The 25880-nt window shown below is 53.1% G+C and overlaps 1 protein-coding gene across 2 annotated transcripts in view; it reads left to right on the top strand.

Moving 5' to 3' along the window:
• Positions 1-252: 252 nt before the first annotated feature.
• Positions 253-25880, top strand: part of COL6A2 (collagen type VI alpha 2 chain) — a 50316-nt gene continuing 24688 nt past the window's right edge. The window contains exons 1-14 of one of the 2 annotated variants that reach the window (XM_045033034.1): positions 253-475; positions 4743-4886; positions 9415-10013; positions 13819-13839; positions 16179-16244; positions 16985-17038; positions 17145-17189; positions 18319-18345; positions 19081-19107; positions 19199-19243; positions 19828-19881; positions 20235-20297; positions 22724-22786; positions 23877-23966. In XM_045033034.1, coding sequence (XP_044888969.1) covers positions 4772-4886; positions 9415-10013; positions 13819-13839; positions 16179-16244; positions 16985-17038; positions 17145-17189; positions 18319-18345; positions 19081-19107; positions 19199-19243; positions 19828-19881; positions 20235-20297; positions 22724-22786; positions 23877-23966 — 1269 coding nt within the window. In that variant the 5' untranslated portion in view covers positions 253-475; positions 4743-4771. The remainder of the gene's footprint in view (positions 476-4742; positions 4887-9414; positions 10014-13818; positions 13840-16178; positions 16245-16984; positions 17039-17144; positions 17190-18318; positions 18346-19080; positions 19108-19198; positions 19244-19827; positions 19882-20234; positions 20298-22723; positions 22787-23876; positions 23967-25880) is intronic. The other variant, XM_045033032.1, reaches the window with a different exon arrangement.

Genomic DNA, 25880 nt, shown 5'->3' with positions numbered 1-25880 from the left:
CCTGTGCTTGGAAAAACATGATTTCCTCTTCCGTTTTGTTTCAGATAATCTCCTAACTGCAACATTACAGCATCCCCCCGCCCCACTCCAGACACCCCCAGGAAAAGGAGTGATTGGAGGGTGATTCCCACTCCCCAGGCTAGCCTAGTGGGGCTTCGATGGATCCGCAGTGACACCCTGTGGATACTTGGAGTAAGGACATCTTTGGCCTCTGTCACAGACAGAGTTGAAGGAGGAGAATTATAAAGTAGGCAGTTTCTTTTTTGCCAGAGAACAGAGGCTCTCGGCTGGAGAAGCCTCTGCCACTCCCAACTGATCCCTTCTCTTCATCAAAAATAGACCCCAAAAACTCTAAGAAAAGAAATCCAACCCTTCCAACTGAAGATGCAGAAGCCCTATTGACAAAAAGATTCCAAGACTTTTCTCTTCTTTTCCTGACTTGACTTTCTGGAGGAAACTTCGATCTTGTTTTCAGGTAGGCAAAGACTCTTGCTTCACCATTTAATATCTCCATAAACCTTCCTGCTTCTTTTGAAGCTGCTGCAGATGTGAAAAGGGAAACTAACCTTTTTATCTTCAGGTTGTGTTTGTGCCTATAACTCATCCAGTGCTGCTGTTTGTGAACTCTTGATCAAGTTGATACAGTAGACTTTCTCGGCATGTTGCTTTTAGAGACTAGACACAGTAAACAGCTGTATATTTCACTTATCTCTCTGAGCTGCTCAATAGTTCAGAGATTTACATGTGTGGATATTTTGGGCAACAAACTCTCTTGGGTTTAGAATAATTGTTAATGAGGCCACTTTCTGATGGAACCCTTTTTGGGAGAGATTCTGCAGCTTCTGCTCCTCACAAGACCCAAGGAAAGTTCAGTCCCTTGTATATGAACTCAAGTTTCAGGCATTATGGCCAAGGGGCTAGTCAGTCACGATAAAACTTGTTGGGCCAAATTAATCCCTTGTGTAACTCCATTGAAGCCAGTGGCATTACCTGAGGGACAGATTTGGCCCACTGAAGCAGTACCAGCATGTTGATGCTGCTACAAAGCCTGAATTATTAGACCCAAGGGCGTCTCTTTGACTTTCAATAACACACAAGTACAAGATTCTCTTTGCTCCTCACAGAAATCGGGCGTTTTGGTCTGTTGAATTTCACAAGCGTGTTGATTTTCTGCAAAGAGGTAACCGGCAGGGTTTGAACAGGGCTCAGTGTTATTGCTAGGGTACGCGTAACTTGCTTTGTTTGGGCTGATGGGTTTAAGGAGTGTACTCTGATTTCATGCACACTGCTTTTGCTGTGCACAGTGAAATGTGCATGTGGCTGGTTCACTAGTACTGCAATTCCAGCGGTTTGCTGATGGGTGTGGTTAACACGGCAGTATAAACCATCCCCTGGAAGAGGTGCTGTTTCTGCATAAGTGAAAAGGGCACCCAGACTGAGATTGTTCCTCCCTCACAAAATGACATTCCCAGGCCTCTTGCTGCCTCCTTCCCAGGCTATCTGTGCTGTTTGAAGTCCTGTGGTGTTTGATAGACGAGGTAGAGCTGGGTGCCAGGCAATGGAGGGGATCTGCCTGGGAACCGACAACTGAGCACTAAGGGAAAGATCTAAGCAGATTGTTTGACACACACTGAAACTACCGGCACCCGCACTGAGTGAGCCCAGCCTGTGTGTGCGTGAGGGCAGGAGGAAGGCATTTGCCTGGGCATTTGTTACAGACGAGGGCACAGATTTCTCCTAGTTTTATCTTACTTGATTTTCAGAAGAAACCTAGTGCCTTGGACAGAGCTAGAACAGAGGGTGCCTATGTGACTGCAGACCTAGGCACAGCCCACAGGTGTCAGGGTTGTGCCCCGAGATCACATATTCCAGTGCACATATCCTGCTTCTCCACACACTCAACACAACCCATAGCCACTGCCATGAAAACCATGGGCCTGGATGGTTCTTCAAGCAGGAATACGGCGTGTGAAACGTTATTGTACATTTGCCATTGGTGGGGTGATGCACATGGGAATAGTTCTCTTCCTGTGAGCGAAACCCCTCTGGTGGCATTAACTCAGCTGCTTCCATACAGTGTCAGCCCAGACACTGGGGCTAGGACTGGTTTGCTAGGGGCACCTCAGGCAAGTGAGATGCTCAGGCCTCTCTCAGGGATGCCAAGTAGATCTTCAGTGTAGGAGGCACACAAGATAGGGATTCTCACCTGCTGATGCTCTCAGCTCTCACAGTTGGGTGAGTGGACCAGAGTGGTATGGGGGACCCTGGCTATGCATGGAGGTTCTGGGGCACTGAGCTGGCCCTTCTGGCATGCTAAGGGATCTGCCAGCTGTCTCCACTCTCAAGGATGGGACAGAAGGTCTGTCATGTCTGCTAGCTGGTGTCCCGCTGGTCTGTGAGCAGAGGGAATCTGTATCCCTCATTGTGAAATTACTGCCACATTTCACAGGACTCCACGCTCCACCAACCAGGGTCTCCCCACTGTTGTAGGGAAGGGCAGTGGGGACAAATGATTGAATGATGTGATCGTGTGCAACAAGACTTGTTGGGGATCATCTCAAAATGGTGGGTGGAGCTGCTTTCTTGCCATGAGGAGTTCAGGAGAGGGAGAGGTGTCTTTCCATTCTGCCTGCAAGTGCAGACCCGGCAGTCTCCTGCACGGCCACCGTCCTTGCCAGGCCACTGCTTGGCCATTAGGGAACGCTGCAAACAAACAGGGCAACCTAGGACAGGTGTGGATGGGTGAGCTCCTGGGCTCGCATGCAGCACTGTACAGTGCACTGCGCCTTCATGTGCCCCCTCAAGTCTCCATAGGTTGCTTGAGGTGAGGCCTGAACCACATGCAGGGAGAGGGTCACAGCACAGGCTGGGGCCTTCCACATCCGCTCCGTGGACATGAAGCCAGGGCTGGCGAGTCCCAGGGCTGCTCCCTCCAGTCTCTATCACTGGCAGGGATGTCTCACCTCTGACTCCCAGACTTTGGAGGAGGAGAGGTTGGGGGAAGCTCTGAGACGGTCCCCTGATGGACTCTGCCAAATCACTCCCTCAGCCCCTGCAGGCCCATGAGATCAGTGGGGGCCACTCCCCATCAGGCCAGACTGTCCGGGCGCCCTATGTGGGCCAGAGTAGGTAATACAGCCCAGGCGATATGACCTTCCCTGGGCACCTCTCTGCGGGGCTGCCTGGGAAGGGTCAGTGCGTGTCCCCCACCCCGCTCACCCACGCCTCCCCAACCTGCTCACTACCTCCACGTGGGTCCTGGACTCAGCAGAGAACCCTCCACGGTATCCAGGGGGACGGCAGGGGACAGCGCCCAGCCAGTGACTCGCGGTCCTTTTGGCATGTGGGCCTGGTGAACACGCTGCCCCCAGGGGAGGCTGGGGGAAGCAGATGTAATGGTACCACCTGAGGTGGGGCAGGGGTGCACTGAGGTGGGGTGGGGGGTGGGAGCTGAGATGGGGTGAGGACCCCGGCTGCTTTAACTGCTGCTCAGACAGTGACTCTGATGGGAGCAGGCCAGTCCCTGGGGAAAGCTTCCCCGCCCCACGCTGCTAGTGCACCCCAGCTCTCCGCTGGAAGGCTGAGAGGAAATCTCTCACCATGCCCATCCACTTCTCCAATAGGGGCAGCAAATTGCCACGTGGGCTGATGCCTGTCTTTGCTGTTGCGAGCCCCTGTCTGCTGTCAGCTGGACTCAGGATCCTTCTCATTGCACATAGGTCACACAGAGGCGGTCTCTGGCCAGCTGGGGGGGCGGGCAGGGATAATCAGCTAATTCCTGAGCCAGCCTGTGCTCCAGTGACTGGCCCCAGACTGCCCAGCAACATCGTCCTCCACGCGCTTCCCCGCAAGCTAAACAAACAGGTGCTGATTGCGCTTTGCGAGCACCCCTGAAGTATTTCGTTAATAGGCAGATGCCCTCTGAATGCTGGCTACAGTCCTGGGGCTCAGGACGGGGCCCACAGGGCTGAGGAATGGGGGGTCCTGGAATGCTTGGCACAACTCTCATCCGAGCCCCTCAAGCACTTTGCAGACATGGCCGTGTTTTATCAGCACCCTGCTGGCAGGTTGGGAGCTATGGGCATGGTATCCCGATTCCCAGAGGAGGAAACAAAGGCAGAGCGGTTAAGTGGCTGGCACGAGGCCAGACAATGGCTCTGGTGCTAATCTCACATCCCTGTAAATCCGAAATGGCCTTGTTGGACCTAGTGGAGTGACACTGGTGGAACCAGTCAGGACAGCCTGACTCTCGCGTTGCTGCACTGGCCACTAGACCCCTTCCCTTGGAGCAACACGGGCTGGGGAAGCAACCACCCATCTGGCATGAGGTAAAAGCTGCTTAAAAACAACTTCCAGCCACACTCCAAGAAGAGGGGTGTTTAAAATAACTTCGCTGGATTAGTTAGACCTGAAACCTAACTGCAAGTCCCCAAGGTACAGCCGCTCTGTGCTGAACGAGGGTGGAGCCACGCTCCGGCCTGCGCAGCGAGCACTTTGCTTGGTGGGTCGCTACTAGCATTGCCCTGGCTGCAGTGTGCTGTGGATTGTAGGTTCCAGGCCCCGACGGGAGCACTGCGATCAGCCAGTCTGCCCTCCTGCATAGCGCAGGCCAGGGGACGAGGGCACTGTTAGAGAAACATCTGCTCCTGATTTTAAAATGTCCAGTCAGGAGACTCCAGCCCGTGTTGTTCCGGTGGCTACTTACCCTGACTGACTCCTGGGTCTGGTTTGTTCTCCTGCAGGAAGCTGAATGTGAAGCGAGGTGGCTACAATGTCCCAACCAGCCTTTTTTGCCGTTCTTCTTTGCATGACGCTGGCTCCCCTCCAGGCTCAGTATGATGAGGACGAGTCCATAGCCTTCAGTCCTCGCTCAGCTGCCTGCCCAGGTACCAACAGGATAACTTGTCTCTCCGCCTCGGTCCTCTGTATTCAGCATTAACACTGACAACTCCCCTGGGTTCAGTTCTAAAGGCTGCTCAGAGGGGCCCCTCCATGGCAGGCCAGAGCTCACGGCTCCTTTGCACTGGCTGCACAGTACTAAGCCCCGAGGAGCTTCCTTGCCCTGTGGGGGGGGCGGGGCGGGGCAGGGCACACGTGCAGCTCCCATGCCTGAGAGATGAGCTGGGGTGCGGATGTCCGGGCATGAGGAGCTCAGTCTGGGGGAGGCGGGATGTCATTGTAGATAGCACAGTGGGCCCAGTTTGTGTGTACGTTGTGTGTCACCATTCCTTACCCTCCCCGCACCTCCCTCCCACACCCATTCTAAGAAGTCAGTGTAGACAAAGCTGGGTGATTGGGCAACAAAATGGCAGATGAAATTCAATGTTAAGTACAAAGTAATGCACACTGGGAAACATAATCCCAACTATACATATAAAAATGGGTCTAAATTAGCTGTTAAGAGCATAAGAACGGCCAGACTGGCACAGACCAAAGGTCCATCTAGCCCAGCATCCTGTCTGCTGACAGTGGCCACTGCCAGGAGCTGCAGAGGGAATGAACTGAACAGGGAATCATCAAGTGATCCCATCCCCTGTCACCCATTCCCAGCTTCTGGCAAACAGAGACTAGGGACACCATCCCTGCCCATCCTGTGTTACGAGAAGGAGTAAATAACACTTCCTTTCTCCACACCAGGCGTGATTGTATGGACCTCTGTCAGATCCCCCTTTAGTCGTGTCTTTTACAAGCTGAAAAGTCCCGGTCTTATTAATCTCTTCTCATACAGAAGCTGTTCCATATCACTAATAATTTTTGTTGCCCTTTTTAAAACCCTTTCCAATTCCAATATATCTTTTTTGAGAAGGGGTTACCACATCTGCACGCAGTATTCAAGATGTGGGCGTATCATGGATGTATCTAGAGGTATGATATTTTCTGTCTGATTATCTATCCCTTTCTTAATGATTCCCAACATTCTGTTTGCTTTTCTGACTGCCACTGCACAGCGAGCAGATGTTTTCAGAGAACTACCCACAATCATAGGCGCCGACTCCGTGGGTGCTCCAGGGCTGGAGCACCCACGGGGACAAATTGGTGTGTGTTCTGCACCCACCAGCAGGTCCCCACTCCGCCCCGCCTCACCTCCTCCTCCACCTCCTCCTCTGAGCACACCATCCCCGCTTCTCCTACCAGCGCTTGCCGCCGCGAAACAGCGGGGAGGAGCAGGAATGTGGCGCACTCAGGGGAGGAGGTGAGGAAGAAGCGGAGCCAGGACAGGGATTTGGGGAAGGAGTTGGAATGGGGGCGGGAGGGAGCAGGGCAGGGGTGGAATCGGGGCAGGACCGGGGGCAGGGGGGCGCGAGCACCCACCGGAGCCTGGAAAAGTTGGTGCCTATGTCCACAATGACTCCAAGATCTTTCTTGAATGGTAACAGCTAATTTAAACCCCATCATTTTATATGTATGTTTTTCAATGTGCATCACTTTGCATTTATCAGCACTGAATTTTGTCTGCAATTTTGTTGCCCAGCCACCCAGCTTTGTGAGCTCCTTTTGTAGCTCTTTGCAGTCTGCTTTGATCCCCCTTTGTCTGTCTGCTTTGCAGTCTGCTTTGATCGCCTTGTCCACATGTCTGTTGACCCCCTCAAAGAATTCTAGTAGATTGGTGAGGCGTGATTTCCCTTTACAAAAACCACATTGACTCTTCCCCAACAAATTATGTTCATCTACGTGTCTGACAATTTTGTTCTTTACTATAGTTTCTACCAGATTGCCCTGTACTGAAGTCAGGCTTACCGGCCTGTATTTGCTGGCATAGCCTCTGGAGCCTTTTTTTAAAAAATGGGGTCACATTAGCTATCCTCCAGTCATCTGGTACAGAAGCTGATTTAAATGATGGGTTACAGGCTGCAGGTAGTAATTCTGCAATTTCATATTTGAGTTCCTTCAGAACTCTTGGGTGAATCCCATCTGGTTCCCGTGACTTATTACTGTTTAGATTATCATTTTTTCCCCAAAAGCTCCTGTAATGACACCTCAATCTGGGACAGTTCCTCAGATTTGTCACCTAAATAGAACGGCTCAGGTTTGGGAATTTCCCTCATGTCCTCAGCCATGAAGACCGATGCAAAGAATTCATTTAGTTTTTCTACAATGGCCTTATCGTCCTTGAGTGCTCCTTTAGCATCTCCATTGTCCAGTGGTCCCACTGGTTGTTTAGCAGGCTTCCTGCTTCTCATGTACTTTAAAAAATTTTGCTCTTACTTCAAAGGCTTTTTTGGCTTTCCTAATTATATTTGTACACTTCATTTGCCAGAGTTTATGCTCCTTTCTAGTTTCCTCACTAGGTTCTAACTTCCACGTTTTAAAGGATGCCATTTTGCCTCTCGCTGCTTCTTTTACTTTGTTTAGCCTTTTTTGGTTCTCTTACTATGTTGAATTTGGGGTGTACATTGAAGTTGTGCCTCTGTTATGGTGTCTTTAAAAAGTTTCCATGCAGCTTGCAGGGATTTCATTTTATGTGCTGTATCTTTTAATTTCTGTTTAACTAACTTCCTCATTTTTCTGTAGTCCCCCTTTCTGAAATTAAATGCTACAGTGTTGGGCTGCTGTGGTGTTTTCCCCACCACAGGGATGTTAAATTTAATTATATCGTGGTCTCTATTACCAAGTGGTCCAGCTATATTCACCTCTTGGACCTGATCCTGTGCTCCACTTAGGACTAAATCAAAAATTGCCTCTCCTCTTGTGGGTTGCAGGACTAGCTGCTCCAAGAAGCAGTCGTTTAAGGTGTCAAGAAACTTTATCTCTGCATCCCTGAGGTGACATGTACCCAGTCAATATGGGGATAGTTGAAATCCCCCATTATTATTGAATTTTTAATTGTAATAGCCTCTCTACTCTCCCTGAGCATTTCACAGTCACTATCACCAACCTGGTCGGATGGTCTGTAATATATCCCTACTGCTATATTCTTATTTTTCGAGCATGGAATTACTATCCAGAGAGACTCCATGGTACAGTTTGGTTCATTTAAGATTTTCACTTCATTTGATTCTACGATTTCTTTCACATACAGTGTCACTCCCACACCAGCATGACCTGTTCTGTCCTTCCGATATATTTTTGTACCCTGGTATTACTGTATCCCATTGATTAGCCTCATTCCACCAAGTTTCTGTGATCCTATTATATCAATATCCTCATTTAATACGAGGCACTCTAGTTCACCCATCTTATTATTTAGACTTCTAGCATTTGTAGAGAAGCACTTTAAAAACTTGTCACTTTTTAGCTGTCTGTCATTACATGATGTAATTGAATAGGACCTTTTTTCATTTGACTGTTTCTCATCAGATCCTACCTGTATTTTATCATCTTCCATGCTCTCCTCCTTACTAGAGAATCTCCATTAATAGGTCCTCCCCTAAGGGGTGTCTCTGTCCAAACCACGTGCTCCTCCACACCTGTCGACTTTTACCACTCAAGAAAGCGATCTTGGAGTCATTGTGGATAGCTCTCTGAAACCATCTGCTCACTGTGCAGCGGCAGTCAAAAAAGTGAACAGAATGTTGGGAATCATTAAGAAAGGGATAGATAATCAGACAGAAAATATAATATTGCCTCTATATAAATCCATGGTACACCCACATCTTGAACACTGAATGCAGATGTGGTCGCCCCATCTCAAAAAAGATATACTGGAATTAGAAAAGTTTCAGAAAAAGCAACAAAAATGATTAGGGGTCTGGAACAGCTTCCATATGAGGGGAGATTAATAAGACTGGGACTTTTCAGCTTAGAAAAGAGATGACTAAGGGGGGATATGATAGAGGTCTATAAATTCATGACTGGTGTGAAGAAAGTTAATAAGGAAGTGTTGTTTACTCCTTCTCATAACACAAGAACTAGGGGTCATGAAATGAAATTAATAGGCAGCAGGTTTAAAATAAACAAAAGGAAGTATTTCTTCACACAACACACAGTCAACCTGTGGAACACTTGACCTTCAGAAGATCCTCTGGTAAAGACTATAACAGGGTTAAAAAAAGGACTAGATAAATTCATGGAGGATAGGTCCATCAATGGCTGTTAGCCAGGATGGTGTCCATAGCCTCTGTTTGCCAGAAGCTGGGAATGGGTGACAGGGGATGGATCACTTGATGATTACCTCTTCTGTTCATTCCCTCTGGGGCACCTGGCATTGGCCACTGCCAGAAGACAGGATACTGGGCTAGATGGACCTTTGTTCTGCCCCAGTATGGCCATTCTTATGTTCTTATGATGTGGTTTCTAACCAATAGCCATTTCCATGAGCCATCACCATAAGCACCTCCAGGGGTGTTCCATGTGCAGAAAGGGTAGGTCTGTGTCGTGTGCTCCTGCACACTGTGTGCTCACTGCTCTGTGGGGTTTGTTCCTGCCCCGTCTCAGTCCCATCCTGATGTTATCTGCCCCGTTGTCTCCACACAGAGAAGATAGACTGCCCCATCAATGTGTACTTTGTCATTGACACCTCGGAGAGCATTGCCCTGCAGACTGTGCCCATCCAGAGCCTGGTGGAACACATGAAGCAGTTCATCCCAGCCTTCATCAATAAACTGGAGACCGAGGCCTACCAGAACCAAGTCTCCATCACATGGAATTTCGGGGGACTTCACTTCTCAGACGTGGTGAAGATTTACAGCACCTTGACCAACAGCAAGGACGTGTACATCACCAGGCTGAATGGCATCGAGTACATTGGCCGAGGCACGTTCACAGACTGCGCGATCTCCAACATGACCAATCAGATCCTGACCCACGCAGTCCCTGCCGTAAACTTTGCTGTAGTCATCACAGACGGCCATGTGACGGGCAGCCCTTGTGGCGGGATGAAGATGCAGGCCGAGAAGGCCCGGGATGCAGGTATCAAGCTCTTTGCAGTGGCCCCCAGCCAGAACATCTTCGAGCAGGGTCTCCGGGAGATCGCCAACCTCCCCCATGAGCTGTACCGCAACAACTATGCCACCACCAGGAGAGGTGCCATTGAGGTGGACGAGAACACCATTGACCGGATTATCCAAGTCATGGTAAGGGACATTGGTGCACACCACTCCAGCCTAACGCTGCAGCCAGAGGGTGCAGGGTCAGGCCGTTGTGACACAGGTAGGGATGCAATAGAGATTTTGTTGGACTGGGCTGCTGGGACAGAGGCACTGGGGACTAAGGACAGGCGATCCAGGGGCTTGTCTATACACAAAAGTTGTACTGCTCTGACTGCACTGGTACAGATAAGCCAGCAAAACCCCTAGTGGATGCAGTTATACCAGGATTAAAGTGCTTATGCCAGTACTGCTTAGTCTAGGTGTACACTATGGGGCCCATACCAGCATAGCCTCCTCGTGTAGACACAACCTACACCAACAGAAGGAGCTTTTCTGTCAGTGCAGGAATGCCACCTCCCCAAACAACATTGGCTGCGTCGAGAGAAGCACTATTCCGTCAACATGGTTGTGTCTGCACTGTCGGCATAGCTACAGCTGTCGGGGTGTGTTTTTCACACCTGTAGCTATGCTGACATGGCTTTTAATTGCAGACCAAGCCTTACTCCACAGGGAATGAGGAGAATAAGCTATTGTGGTATAAAGTATCAGAGGGGTAGCCGTGTTAGTCTGGATCTGTAAAAGCAGCAAAGAGTCTTGTGGCACCTTATAGACTAACAGACGTTTTGGAGCATGAGCTTTCGTGGGTGAATACCCACTTTGTCGGATGCATGCATCCGAAGAAGTGGGTATTCACCCACGAAAGCTCATGCTCCAAAACGTCTGTTAGTCTATAAGGTGCTACAAGACTCTTTGCTGCTATTGTGGTATAAGCACCTTTATACCAGTAGAAGTGTGTCCACACTAAGCAGTTGTACCACTCTAACCCTCCCACCTGTTAGCAGAATGGGTAAATCAGTACAAAAGGCATGTGCAGCCCAGGCCTGGCCCGGAAGTTGGGCACTGTTGAAGCAGCTGGTGCACACAGTTTAATAAGCTGGTAAGTAAATATTTAGGGGGGAAATTTGTGTCAGAGCCCCCTCCTCCCTGACAGCTCATCTCAAGGAGAGAGATTATGATGGGCCAAGTCATTGCCTTTTATCATCGCCGTGTCTGTGTTCCCTCCATATATCCTAGAACCCCCGTAAGCCAGACTTGAGCCACCAGTTTTATGGCGAATTACTTTACTTCATAATGTTAGAATTGGTGCCAATACCTTTTTGTGGGAGGAGGGGATGTAAACGGTCAATCTGCAGTTCACCAGTAGCTCTCCTGGGTGAGGAAGGTTAGCTCCTGAAACCTGCATTTTGTCACTCTGGGAACGATGGAGTCTCCACTGCTGTCAGTTTCCCTCTATTCGGAATAGGAGTCAGGGTGAAAAGAAGCTCCACCCCCAATCCTAAATCCCTCCCACAACCTCTGGGAGCAGGATGTCTCTGCTGGAGTGAAATGGAGTAGTTAGCCAGGCTTCACTGAGTTCTTGCCCCCTTGGGGTGAGAAGGTCAGTTCACACCGAGCTGAGGAGGATAGATGCTGTCGGTGTCTCTGCATGCTCACCTTGTGCAAGGCAAACTCTCAATATCAAGATAGGTAGAGCACTGTAAGCATTTACAGTTAGGTTTCCTCCAAAGCCATAAAGGGATAGAAACGTTCAGGTGCTGAGTTCCCTCCAGATCTGACTTCAGTGACAACAGCAGATACTCAGCATCTTTGACAACCGGAGCATGTCTTTACAATGAAAGCTTCGCTATGGCAGCAGCTGATGGACCCACAAGGAGTGTTCAGTGGGCCCCCTACTCAGATGCATGCAGTTAAGAACGTGCATGCGTGTCTGCAGGCTCAGGGTCTGACTAAAAAAAATTATTGATAAACTTCCTTAGGATTCTTACTGGTTTCATGTTCAAGGCTTAGTTAATTCTTTCTTTGTTTGAAGTGTCCGATTCTCCAACCCAGCAAACACGCTTGTACTTTACTAGGAAGGCTACAGACTTGAAAGGTTCTGGGCTCAAATTTGCACAAAATCAGTGTTCCCCCAAATGTTAAGCTCTTCTTCCCTCTTTGCACCATACTGCCAGGGGCGGCTCCAGGCACCAGCGCAGCAAGCGCGTGCCGGGGGCAGGAAGCTGCGGGGGGCAGCCTGCCGGTTGCCGTGAGGGCAGCAGTCAGGCAGCTTTCAGCGGCATGCCTGCGGGAGGTCCGCTGGTCCCACAGCTTCGGCGGCAATTCGGCGGTGGGTATGGGAAAGGCGCGGGGCCGGCAGATCACCCACAGAAATGCCGCCGAGGCTGCCTGACTGTGCTGCTTGGGGCGGCAAAAACCATGGAGCCGCCGCTGCATACTGCACTAGGTGTGATTGATCAGTGTGTGCAGTCTAGCATTTAAAACTACAGTCTTACAGTCCACTTCAGCTCATAACTAACAAAACCAACAGCCCTTATTTTCAGTGGAAACTCCTGGGTACTTGACACTGATGAGAATCAGGTAACCTATTCAAATGCCCACATAATGAATTGGGAGCCAAAGTTTAGGACCACGTTAAAAAAAATCTTGGCAAACAAAGTCTCTGAGAGAGAGAAGGTGGGTGAGGTAATATTGCGTTCAGAAGCTTGTCTCTCGCCACCAGAAGTTGGTCCAATAAAAGCTATTCCCTCACCCACCTTGTCTCTCTAATATCCTGGGACCAACATGGCTGCCACAACATGACATAATTAAGTTCACGGATGTTCTGTTCTATCCAAGTATTGTCTGACATAAGTCCATCCTTTAAAGCCTTGTCGGCGTAATAGCACTCGAAGGCCTGTCCTGCAAACGCTCATGTACGTGCTGAACGCTCAGCATGGGAGTCGCTCCATCGAAATCACACACTGCAACGGAGGGGAAGGATGGCCCCGTGGTGAGGGAACTAGCCCAGGATGTAGGAGAGCTGGGAGGTCAATTCCTGGCTCTGGTATAGATTTGCTGTGTGACCCTGGGCAAGTAATTTCCCCTCTCTGTGCCTCAGATCCCATCTGTACAATAAGGAAAAGAGCCCTGCCCTGCTCACGGGGGGGACATCCAGTACCACTTGTGAGGTGCCCAGACCCTGGGGTGACGGGGGCTAGAGCATCTCAAAGGACGAAACTGCTGTGACAAACACTCTCTGTTCCTAACCACCGATAACTGGGAAAAGGGGCCAAGACCTTGTCTTTCACTGTCACTCACTGAAATCACAGGGGCAAAACTTGAGCAGAGCTTTCAATAGAATCCAGTTCCCGGCCCTGCCTCAGCAAAGCTCACACCCGTGCTCAGCTTTGGGCAGCGTGTGCCATTCCTGGGACCATAGCAGCGCTACGCACAGTGCGTAACATTGCACCCAAGGGCACGTCTCTGCCCTACGGTCCCAGCTGGGGCAGGCAAATGGACTGCGCTCTTGTATTCTCTGTGATTTAAAGGGTGTACCAGTGATCAGTGCTACCCTCCATGTAAACTGAAAGGAGACAGAGCGAGTTAGTTCTGCAGTCTCTGGCCCCAGTCTGCAGGCTAGTCCATCCAACAGGCCTGGGCTCCCACCCAGAGGCCTGGGCTCATACAGAACAATACGCAGAATCAGGGCCTTTGTCCTGGGACAACAGGATACCCAACCTATGTGTCAGAGATCGGAGTGGTCTCATCTCCATATCTCACACCTGGGACTGAAAGTCACCAGGCTTGGGTTATTGTATGTTGCTTTGAAACCATATAACTCCTGTCTCCCGCTTTCCTTGCTCCCAGTGGGGAGGGCCAGGACTGCCCAGCTCCGGGAGGGGGAGGTGCGGAGGTCTCCTCATGCTTTTTTATCTAAATGATCTGATCTCTCTCTCTCTCTCTCTCACAGAAACATGAAGCCTATGGAGAGGTGAGTGAACAGCACCTTCACGCAGCTTGCTCACTCCAATGAAATTGGATTGTACCGCAGATGAGTAACCCCGATCCTGCACTGAGCTCCAGGCAGCTGGACCCTGCACCCATGTGGAACTCAGTGTGGGGTCAGGGACGAGGTCATGTTGCCTTTTAGTTAAGATGAAACAGCAGGATCCTGAGTTCCTGCCCTAAATCCCAGGTTAGTTTTGCTAAGTATAAATAAACAGCTGCTGTGTCCCCAGAGGTGGCTGCATTACAGTGCTAGGCATAGTGATTTCTGCCTATATAAAGTTTTGTGAAGTGTTTCTGGCTCCTTCAGGCTGGAAGGAAATATACACAGATATGAAATTCTGGGTTAGAAAACAGCAGCAGAACCTAGCAGCCTGCATCACTGCCCTGGAGGCTGCAAAATCGCCATCAGACGGAAGAGGCAGACACTGCTCCCATGAGGCCATTTATTCCACCGTAATAGTTTGTTTTATTGATCTGCTTTGGGGAGCGAAAGAACTTAATGATTCAATGCCCAGGCCAACTCGAACCAAGATCTTTCTCACTTCTTTATTTGTTCAACTTCTTTAATATCAAACTCTCGAGGGGCTCAGCTCTGTGGGTGTGGATAGTATTTAAGTACCTTAGCTGGCTTTTATGCCTCTCATAAAGACCCCTTCGGCCTACTGGAGCAAATCGGTGGCTGCATCCATGCTGTAGAGACAGCCCAGCTCTCAGCTGGAACTGCGCACATGGAGATCTTTGTTCCAATAACACAGGCTGTGCAGCCCCTCCATTAATTCACTTCGTGTCACCTTGGACCTCTAGGGGAGAACATGGCGTTTTCCTGCCCACCTTCCTCAGGCAAAATCCCCAGGCCCTTTGTGGCAGTTTTTCATGAGAAGAGCTGGCTGAGACCATAGCCCCAAATATTCTGCCCAGAGCAGAGGGCAGCAGCAGACCCAGACCATAGACACCAGCAACGGCCATTACAGCGTTGGTTGATTAGTCCCCAGGCCTGCTGAGGAGAAAGGAGCAAAAATGTGCAAAGGGGTCTCGGCGGCGTCCTGTACTTCGGAGGGAAGCGAATGTTTCAGTTGGTGTCTAGCCTCACCTGCACGCCTGTTGTCCGTTTATCCGCCCACACAGACGGGCAGGAGAGCTCCAGGTGCACTAGGCCCCAAAGAACTGCACGGAGATGCTCTTTAAACCCAACCAGGCCAGAGCGCCGTTAAGGCTAAGCGGTAACCGCCCCTGCTCCCCGGGGCTGCCCCCAGCCAGACCAGGATTTGGGGGCTCCTGGCCGGTTCCCCTTCTGAAGTCTAGGGTGGGATTTTCCACCACGCTGCCTGGTGGCCCCACTCTGATCCCATCAGAGCAAATGGGGGTATTCCCCCAAGGCCTATGGGAGGGGAGCTAGACCGACACTGGGCAGTGTCCGCATCCCAGCCTCAATGTTCCCGCAGTGTGTGCCCAGCCCAGCCCCTTGTTACCAAGAAGGCTAACGGCATTTTGGGCTGTATAAGTAGGAGCATTGCCAGCAGATCGAGGGATGTGATCATTCCCCTCTATTCGACATTGGTGAGGCCTCATCTGGAGTACGGTGTCCAGTTTTGGGCCCCACACTACAAGAAAAATGTGGAAAAATTGAAAAGAGTCCAGCAGAGGGCAACAAAAATGATTAGGGGGCTGGGGCACATGACTTATGAGGAGAGGCTGAGGGAACTGGGATTGTTTAGTCTGCAGAAGAGAAGGATGAGGGGGGATTTGATAGCTGCCTTCAACTACCTGAAAGGGGGTTCCAAAGAGGGTGGATCTAGACTGTTCTCAGTGGTAGCAGATGACAGAACAAGGAGCAATGGTCTCAAGTTGCAGTGTGGGAGGTTTAGGTTAGATATTAGGAAAAACTATTTCACTAGGAGGGTGGTGAAGCACTGGAATAGGTTACCTTAGAGGTTTTTAAGGTTTGACAAAGCCCTGGCTGGGATAATTTAGTTGGGGTTGGTCCTTCTTTGAGCAGGGGGTTGGACTAGATGACCTCCTGAGGTCCCTTCCAACCCTGATCTTCTATGATTCAAGCCTGAAACTCCAGGCTGGCTGCAGAGGGCAGGGTCCATACACAGAGCAGCGCAGTCTCAGCCTTAGAATCGTAGAATCATAGAATATCAGGGTTGGGGAGCCAGTGGGCACAGCGAGATCAGCTCCTGGGCACTGAGAATGAGGCTTCTGAAGGTCCCTAAAGGCTGCCGGTTGTTTCCATTACCTCTGTTGTCCTGGCCTGGTTCTCCACCTGGCTTTCCCCACGCGTCGTGCCACGTGCCTCATGTTTAATCTGGTTTATTTCAGTGCTACAAGATGAGCTGCCTGGAGATCACAGGCCCACCTGGGCCCAAGGGCTACCGGGGGCAGAAGGTGAGTGACACATGCCTGGTGGGGAGGAGGGGCTGGTTGAGTCCTTAGCCTGGGCTGGGCTTGGGAACTGGGCGATGACCCAGGCTGTCATTGCCTTTGCTGACCTGCAGGCTGCAAACCCCACAGCTGCAGCCGGGCTCCCCTCACCTCACACAGATGCACAGCCTGGAGCAGAGCGAGGTGCAGGAAAACCCGTCCCCTGCGGCGTCGCAAACCCAGCACCACCCCACTCTTGCTATGCTGGAGACCAAAGGAACCGGGGACCTCTCCCCAATCCCAGTAACCACGCCTGCCACCCGGGCTCTAGCCTCACTCCTAACCACAGCCACAGGCTGCCCCAGGCCCGGCTCCCGTGGTGACCCGGATTCTCCCTCTCTCCCCGGGTGCCCCTTTCATCTTCCCCTCCCCCACTGCCGGGGTGCCTGGCCAGTGCCCCTCCCTCTGCACGCTGTTCTCCCCAGGACAGGGCAGGGCAGCCCCAGCCAGCTAGGCTAGGACACTCAGTGACGGGCAGCTGTCACACGCCCAGCTGGGCTGCTTAGTCTCCTCCCCACAAAGCAGAGCTCTGAGTCCATACTGTGTGTCAGTCCCTCTGGTTGTCCATCTCCTGCACTCCTCAGCGCTGAGCATAGCCCACTCCACTCTGGGCCTGCTCTGCCGAGGGAGAGGGGCCAGGACATGGTGCCTTCGGCTGACCCCGAATGAAAAGTCACGGTTTCCTTTGTGTGCTTTATTTGCAGGGTGCAAAGGGGAACATGGGTGAACCAGGAGGTCCTGGGCTCAAAGGGCGACGGGTGAGTGGTGCCAAATCCCCCTTCTGCCTGCTGGCGAGCAGCCCCATGCGGGGTCAGCTGGAGACGGACTGACTTTGGACTAACTCGCATATCTTCTTTCTTGAAGGGTGACCCAGGTATTGAAGGTCCCATCGGATACCCTGGTCCCAAGGTAACGAATCCTGCGCCGGTGGCTGAGCTGTCTGCCTGCATTCTGGTTCGGATTCAGCAGTGGTGCGTGTGCACGTGTGTGCTGTGCAGCTGCCAGCCTGGTGCGCGACTTCCAGCGCCGCTGTGAGGCCATGGGGCTGGGGGAGGGCACACGGCTCCCCGGGACTCTGGATCCGTCCACGAGAGAGGAGGCTTTTGCTGAAGGGAATCTATTCAGCTGAATTTTGGCCTGCAGCATCGTGACAGCTGGGTGCAAGACACTGTTATAACAAGGCTTCCTGTCGGCTGTCTGCCGTGGGCAGGACAGACGGCCCCTGCCCTTGCACTACCCCAGCCCACCGCAGACATGCAGGGAGGCTGCAGCCTCAAGTAGCTGCTTGGCCAAACGGGTGCCCCTTGCACTGCCTCCTGCAGGTCAGCAAGCAGGCAGGCTCCCAGCCAGAGAGCGTTCCTCCGCCAGGGCCCTTTGCCAGATAGGCCAGGCTCTAGCCACTGCACATCAGCGCCGTGCCGCTTGAGGACGCTCGAGCCAGTGGATGGTCCCTAAGGGAGGTCCCTAAGACCCCGGAAGAGCTTGGGGAACAGTCACCCGGCATGGAACCTGGAAGCAGATGGGGAGCCAGGGCAGCTCCTGGAGCACATCAGGAGTGTTACGTGCTCCTGGCCCCCATTCCACTCAGCAGTCAGGTCCGTCCCGCCCACCACTGCGCCAGGCGATGCTTGAGTGGTGCTGCAGGTTAGCCCCGAGGAGGGGCATGGCAGGGACCAGCCTGGAGAGTGACACTGCCTGTCAGCGCAGAGCGTTACAAAACAGGCAGAGTCTCCGTGTTCCTGGAGGGCACTGCGTGTTCGTTGGGTGGGAATGAACATGTGTCCAAAGGGGCCGGGTCTGATGGCTGCTGGCCCTCAGCACCCACGGGCTGCAAGCTCTATCAGGGTCCAGACACTGCTGTTCTGTGTCTGCACCAAGCAGTGTGGAGTGCTGGGGATCTCGGCCTGTCTCTCTCTCACTCTAGCTGGCCCTCTCCTACCTTCTGCATCTCTGAGTCCCCTTGCCTGCCTGCCCAGAGCCCTTCACTTCCCCCACCCACAGACACTAACAAAGGTTTTTGTGTTTTTTCTTGCCCTAGGGTATTCCTGGTCTGAAAGGAGAGAAGGTAAGAAAGAGCCCCTGCTCCTGGTCTGAGCACCGTGCAATGGGCCAGCGAGGCATTTCCACAGGAGCGTGTTTCTAGCGCATGTTTAGAGGCGGGTCTGGGAACAATGGTAGCAGTAGCTGGGAAAATGAGGAGGAATATTCTACAAGGGTTTTGTTCATAGTGGAGCTTGACTGTGGGCGTCTCTCCATGTTTGTGGCCTCTCCCCCACAGGGCTGTGCTTTAACTGTGCTACCTTTACTACATGGAAGGCGCATTTCAGACTCCCACCACTGAATGCTCATCCACAATGCACTCAGAGTTGTATATTCAAAGGCAGTATTTGAAACTGAAGTATGTTGGTAAATTACATAAATCATCCTATGTGGGAGCAGAAACAGTATCATGTGATTTATGCAACTAAGCATCAGGTGGCCAGACCAGTACTGGTGTAGGCCAGGGTAGTTCCCACAAAGTCAATGCAGATATGCCAGTTTTCGCCAGCTGAGGATCTGGCCCAGCGCGTGGCACATTGACAACAAAGTGCCCCGTGTCTGTGCCTGCAGGAGCGAGGAGGGGGTGCTGCGAGGATGTAACGGAATCCTTCCCCGTAATGAACAAATCTGAGAACTTGGTGATCTGCTTGCAAACCCTTCATGAGCAGAAAGGTGCCGGGAGGGGGCAGCTAGGACACAGGGAAGGGTGAGCGGTGCAGTGTACCCAGAGCTGATTACGCTTTGTCCCCTTTCTCCGCAGGGCGAGTTTGGAGGCGACGGCCGGAAGGTAAGAAGGCACCTTTCATGTGGCACCTATCCCAGCTTAGAGCCTCAGAGAGTCTCTAGCAAGATAATTACTTCTTTTCCTTTGGTCCCAGGGGGCAACTGGTTTGGCAGGAAGGAACGGCACCGATGGACAGAAGGTAACGCCACGCAAGGGACAAGCCGTGCCCAGCCCAGCTCCAGTGTTCTGGTCGGCTCCCGATGCCTGAGGCTGGAGAGAAGCTGTTGCCATGGATGAAAGTGAAATACAGGAAAATATCAGAGAATTCTTTCCTGGGGGTGGGCAGGATCCGTCCCTCTCCCGTACCTGCCAAAACACCTTCATTGCTTCCACAGACCAGACCAGCCTTCAGCCCTCCCTTCTATACCTCCTCTGGGCACTGCGGGGACCTCAGCACCCACAGAGCCCAGCGCGGAAAAGGGCCTTGATACATAGGCAGGGCATCGTTCCCGTGCCCCCTCCAGGGTGCTGAAGCTGCCTCCCCGCACCACCTGCAGGGCGTCACTGCCGCCTGCCAGGCGTTTCACCAAACACGCCCCGGGCTGTGCTCTGCTTTTTGTTTAAGGTTGATATTTGCAGTCCCTCTCTATCTGGCCTCCTTGGGCCAGAGCCTTGTGATTAGCTTCGGGGTTCAATTCTTTACTGCGCTAGACCAGAAACTCCTAATTCTTTCCCCCTGACTCTCAGGTTTTCTCTCCCCTCTTTCTGTTGTAACCTCTGCAGGGCCGGCTGGGACGGATTGGAGCCCCTGGCTGCAAGGGAGACCCTGGGGACAAGGTAGGAATCAGCCAAGGTGCGGTTCGCCATAGCAGGGCAGCTTAGCCTGGCCTTACCTGTAGCCGCGGAGCTGCATTGGGAGCAGTGAGTCTCCCTGCCCAGCTGTCACGCTGCCCAGTGCTGGGCCGTGCCCGAGAGCGCAGCGTGGATCGCACGCCACGGTCTCCTGCCAGCGCACAAAGGGAGCAGCAAGGAGATGAGAGCTGGCCTCTGTTTTGTTCCCACTAGCAGCAAGTTGAGGCCATTCTTGTATCTGAAGCTGCTCTCACTGCACAGTGATTTTCTAGGGGAGGCGGAGAGCGACGCGCTGTTATGGCTGCAGGCAGACAGGTCTTTGTCCTCTCCCTCCCCAGGGCCCTGATGGTTACCCAGGAGATGCAGGAAATCAAGGAGAACCAGGAGACGAAGGCGTAAAGGTACGTGAAGTCCAAAGCAGAGAGCAGAGTGGCAGAGTCTGGGCCGAGCACCAAGCGGGAGAGCTAAACCCCCCGGGTCCCAGCTGTATCCATCAGCGGAGCAGTGCCCAGTTCTGCCCGTGGTGAACACAGCCCAGTGGGGAATGGAGCAGCGCAGAGAAAGTGGGAAACTTCCCCTGAGAATGTGCTGCTCAGTTTCACTGCTTCCTTTACCCTGTGTGAAAGGCACCTGTGCTCCCCCAGCCCTTGTTTGTCCCCTCTGGGTAACTGTCCGAATAGGAGGTTGCGTGTGTGTGTGAGTGTGGAGTTCACAGCAGTACAACTGTGGCGATCGATGGCGAGTTTCCGAAGGCCGTTGGAGAGTGCGGCGCTGCTGCAGCAGTTGTGTGACACAGCCACTAGATGGCGCATGGGAGAGACTCCAGCTGAGCTGGAGAGGACAGGCGGGGGTGGCTTGTTTGGAGTCCTGCCTGTCTCCCTGTGAGGTGGTAAGAAACACCCGCCCCCCCAGACACACACACACCCCCTGTTCTGAGCTGGCCTAGCTCAGGTCTGTAGCCTGATTTGGGGTGTGTTAATGCTGATGTAATGTATCAACTTAATTTCATTTTATTTAATTATTTGTAATTAATAATATTGATTAATTACAAATATTAATAGTAGGGGTTTGTGGCTTGCCAATCTGTTTGATCAGACGATAAATTTCTTGTCCCGAATCAGGCTTCACAGAGTTTATAAAGGGACCCTCGGGGTGTGACAGGAAGCTCACACTGAGACAGATATAGTCATAAAGACTTTTTATTAAAATTAATGAAATGGTCAAACAGAATTACAAAATTCTAACTGTATCACAGTTATTTAAGACCTACATATGGTAATACAATATTATGTGCTACAACCTTTGGTCAATACTCACACCCTGTTTTGATAACCTGGTGTTGGAAGACACAGGACCTCACCTCTGGCGGTTCCGATCTCCCACCTCTTGCAGGGCTGTGCAGAGGAAATGAATGCGAAGAGCTGTCAAAGCTGTTTACTCTCTAACTTAACTAAATAAAAACTAAACGGAAAATAAAGCTTTAGGGAAACCGAGCTTAGTCTAGCCCCCTTAAAGTTTGAAAAGAAACTAAGTGCGGCCTATTACTAGTTAATAGCCATCGTAGATGGGTCGCATTGGTACGTAGTTGAAGATGGAGACAATGCAGAGTAGATAGATCGACCCCAATAGCGAGGTGGATTGCCTTTTTAGAGGCATAAATGCCGGAAATCCTTCCTCTTATACCCAAATTTCATTCCTCCCCCACAGAAATGTCAGAGTACACTTACCCCATAGGCTAGTATGTATGTGCGTATAGCTGACAGGTACGTGCGCACGTGTGGTGTCCTTGTTAAGTCTGTGGGTACAACTTTGAAAATCCCCCTCTGCCATCCTTCAGGTAAAGGCCTTAGCCATAGGCGTGGGTGCTTTGTCTGGTTGGGTAATAAACGTAGGCCACAGGATATAGATATGCTAACTTTGCCTTAACTTAACATACAGGTTTTTGGTCTGTGGGTCTCTTGCATTACAGCCAAACTTATTTTTAATATAAATCTATAAACCTATTACAATACATCAAATATTAAACTTATAAGAAAAGACAGATCTCTGCAAGCAAGCAGGTTAATCCTTGGGGCTACACCTCCCCCTTTGACGGGGTGGTTTGCACCAATGAACCCCTTCACATAGATAGGATTTAGTATTTGTGGGGACAGTTTCAACGCCAGTTTCATACCTGGGCAGATTTTGGTATGTACCTAGAATGGGCACCATGTATACGTATTCATGTTCCTCACCACGCGGTGCCTGTCGAGGTGTCTGTCTAGGTTTTGGCTTGGGTTTGTTGCATTTATACTGCAGGCCACCTAAAATAAGGACAAAAGCTGGCACGACTCCAAACAAATGGACCGTTCCTTTTCCAGCTTTTGAAAACACTTGGGACAGTACCAGTTTAACAATTGCTCATCTTTAAGTAGGTCAGGAACTTTTCCCAATCTTAAGGATTGCAATGCATCAGTAATTGTACTTAGGACGTATTCTTCATCAGGAGAGCATGTAATCTCTTTCCCCAAATGTTGATCCCTATCCTGACCATTGTTTAAAGTGATTAACTGGTCAGAAGAGATGCCCTGACCGAGGCTCTCATGTGAGCACACCGAGCTGGTGCCCACGGGGAGGCTGCACTCCTCCCAGAGCCGGGAGTGTGATGGCCCCACAGTCCAGGGTAAGTGCAGGTGGATGGCGCTTCCCACTTCACTCTCGGGGAGGGTGGAGTTCAGGTTACTCACCCCCCCCCCCACTGGCACAGATCAGCCCCGAGCCGCGGCCGGGACCCCTGGGGAACAGGGCGGTGCTGTCGCTTGTGACCATTGTTCTCTTGCTGTTTCAGGGAGAACTTGGCCGCCCCGGCCGCAATGGACCTCCAGGACCTCCAGGAGAAAAGGGAAACAAGGTAGGTTCCCCGCCAAGCTGGGAACAGGCCCCTCCCTCTGGAACCCATCTGCGATACTCTGGGGCCACAGATAAAAACACTCACAGACCCAGTGGTCATGGGACAACTGCAGCGTACAGCACTGCTGCCATGGCTGCAGCTCAAACACACGGGCCAGGCCCAGCCACTCCGGGAGCTGCTGTCTGCCCCATGGCAGGTGTGAGCTGTACCACTGCAGGGGACATGCACGTGCCTGCCAGTGCCCCAGGTGACCCCGAGGGCGACACCTCCTGCACTCACCGGGGGGCTTGGAGCAGGAGCAGTGGCAGTGGCTAGTCGAGTCACTGGGAGATATGGTAGCAGCGCTGCTGTAGTGGAAAGGGAAATCTGGACTGTGCTGCACAACCCCTAGACAAACGAATTGGAAGTTACAGCGGGGAGTGGTGGGATTTCAAAGAGTGCCTGGGGCCAGGTGCATGGCAGAGCTGGGGGAGGTGGGGGCTGCGCCCCTGTGGCCAGGCATGGGCCGGGGGGCTGGAATCTCTGCTTCCTGGCACAGGCGACCATGCAGGATCCGCCTCTCCAGAAAACCCCTTGCTTTGCATCCGTCCTCCTCATTCCCAGCCCCCGATGCAGCCTTCCCAGCAGTAACCCCACTGCTCACCACTGGTTGGCACTGGCAGCTGTGGCAGGAGCTTTTGCCTCACAAACCGTAGGGACTAACAGCTCACAGCAGTAGCTGAGGTCCTGCCCCCTCGCTCAGGTCAGTGCCTCAGTGTTCCTCCAGTAAATGACTCAGATTGCACAGGGCGCAGCTGCTGCAGGGGTGCCTGGGCTGGGGGGCAAAGGGCCAGGAGCTCCTCCCCAGTGGCCGGTCACAGTCCCTGGGCTCCCTGGTCAGGGTCAGGGACAGGAGGGTCTGGCAGGAGGGGGAGCCAAGCCCCTAGGAGCCCAAGCCCCCTGCACTGCACTGTGCTGAGGCTGGAGCCGGGGGCAGGGGGAGGGCTGGGCAGCGTGTGGGTGGCTGGGTGGGGAGGGGGTGGCTGGGGGATGTGTGGGCGGAGCAGGGAGGCAGGGTGACCCCTGCTGACTATTTCCTTTCTTTGCAAAGGGATCTACAGGAAACAACGGAGCCCCCGGGAGCCCTGGTGCCAAGGGAGGCAAAGGCAGCCCGGGACCTGTTGGACCCAAAGGAGAGCCGGTGAGATCCTGAGGGGCTCCCCATCCCTGCACGCTGTACACACCTGGCAGCGGGTGATCCCGGCACCCGGCAGGCTCCCTGACTGTCCCCACAGGAAAGGCAGCAAAGCCGCATTCCTGCAGTGAGCTGGCAAGGCCTGGCATCCCCTGCCGGCCCCGCTCGCAGCACGCCTAGGGGCCCCCACAGGCCCTTGTCTGTCGCAGTGAGAACTGGGATGGAAGACACTTTCTTTAGCCATCTTGATTGCAAAGGAAACCTTGGAAACCTGAAGAGAGAGGTCTGCCTGAGTCTGCAGCCAGCCTGAAACAATAGGTCAGAGGGAGGTGGGACTGGCCGCATTCACCTGCATTGATTCTGCAAACCCAGTTAAAGTCCACATTGTTAACTAATTCCTTCTGATCATTTTAACAGAAACACCCAGCTAGTGTGCTACCCCCAGGCCCAAATCACCTCTCTCCTCAGCTGCCCCCTCCCCAGCTCCCCGAAAGCTGTGCTTGCAGGCGACACAATACTAAGAGCAGAAATGGACTGTGCAAGACTGTGGGCCGGCTCCCCGGTCGGGGGTAAATCGGCACAGCTCCCTTTGGGGCCGCCAGGCCGGCTCCCCGGCGGGGGGTAAATCGGCACAGCTCCCTTTGGGGCCGCCAGGCCGGCTCCCCGGTGGGGGGTAAATCGGCACAGCTCCCTTTGGAGATGCCAGGCCGGCTCCCCGGTGGGGGGTAAATCGGCACAGCTCCCTTTGGAGACGCCAGGCCGGCTCCCCGGTGGGGGGTAAATCGGCACAGCTCCCTTTGGAGACGCCAGGCCGGCTCCCCGGCGGGGGGTAAATCGGCACAGCTCCTTTGGGGCCGCCAGGCCGGCTCCCCGGCGGGGGGTAAATCGGCACAGCTCCTTTGGGGACGCCAGGCCGGCTCCCCGGCGGGGGCGTAAATTGGCACAGCTCCCTTTGGAGACGCCAGGCCGGCTCCCCGGCGGGGGGGTAAATTGGCACAGCTCCCTTTGGAGACGCCAGGCCGGCTCCCCGGTCGGGGGTAAATCGGCACAGCTCCCTTTGGAGACGCCAGGCCGGCTCCCCAGCGGGGGGTAAATCGGCACAGCTCCCTTTGGGGCCGCCAGGCCGGCTCCCCAGCGGGGGGTAAATCGGCACAGCTCCTTTGGGGACGCCAGGCCGGCTCCCCGGCGCGGGGGGTAAATCGGCACAGCTCCCTTTGGGGCCGCCAGGCCGGCTCCCCGGCGGGGGGTAAATCGGCACAGCTCCCTTTGGGGCCGCCAGGCCGGCTCCCCGACGGGGGGGTAAATCGGCACAGCTCCCTTTGGGGACGCCAGGCCGGCTCCCCGGCGGGGGGGTAAATCGGCACAGCTCCCTTTGGGGACGCCAGGCCGGCTCCCCGGCGGGGGGGTAAATTGGCACAGCTCCCTTTGGGGACGCCAGGCCGGCTCCCCAGCGGGGGGTAAATCGGCACAGCTCCCTTTGGGGCCGCCAGGCCGGCTCCCCAGCGGGGGGTAAATCGGCACAGCTCCCTTTGGAGATGCCAGGCCGGCTCCCCGGCGGGAGGTAAATCGGAGTCGATCTGGTGGAGTCAGTAGACGAGTTCCAACGGCTGGAAGCTGACGCTAGACAAAGTCAAGCTTGAACTAAAGCCCTGTGTTTAGCAGAAGGGAATTAACCATTTGTATCCCGGTGGGAGCTGCGTTGTGATGACTCTCCTAAGAAAATGTTCGGCTCTTGCTTAGCAACACACCCAAGCGCTTCACCCCACGGGGCAGCGCAGCACAAGGAGGCCTTGAGTGCTCTGTGCTCCCGTCCCGGGGCCACGCGCTGCCCAGGGAGAGGAAGGAGGAGTGAATCGCAGGGGGGACAAAGCCGCAGCAGGTTAACTGAGTCCCGTCTCTCTGCTTGGTGTCTGTGTGCGC

This window comes from Mauremys mutica, chromosome 10 (assembly GCF_020497125.1).
Source record: "Mauremys mutica isolate MM-2020 ecotype Southern chromosome 10, ASM2049712v1, whole genome shotgun sequence".
Lineage (NCBI taxonomy): Eukaryota > Metazoa > Chordata > Testudines > Geoemydidae > Mauremys > Mauremys mutica.
The sequence above is the reverse complement of the archived record's forward strand: the minus strand, read 5'-3'. Positions and strand labels throughout refer to the sequence as shown.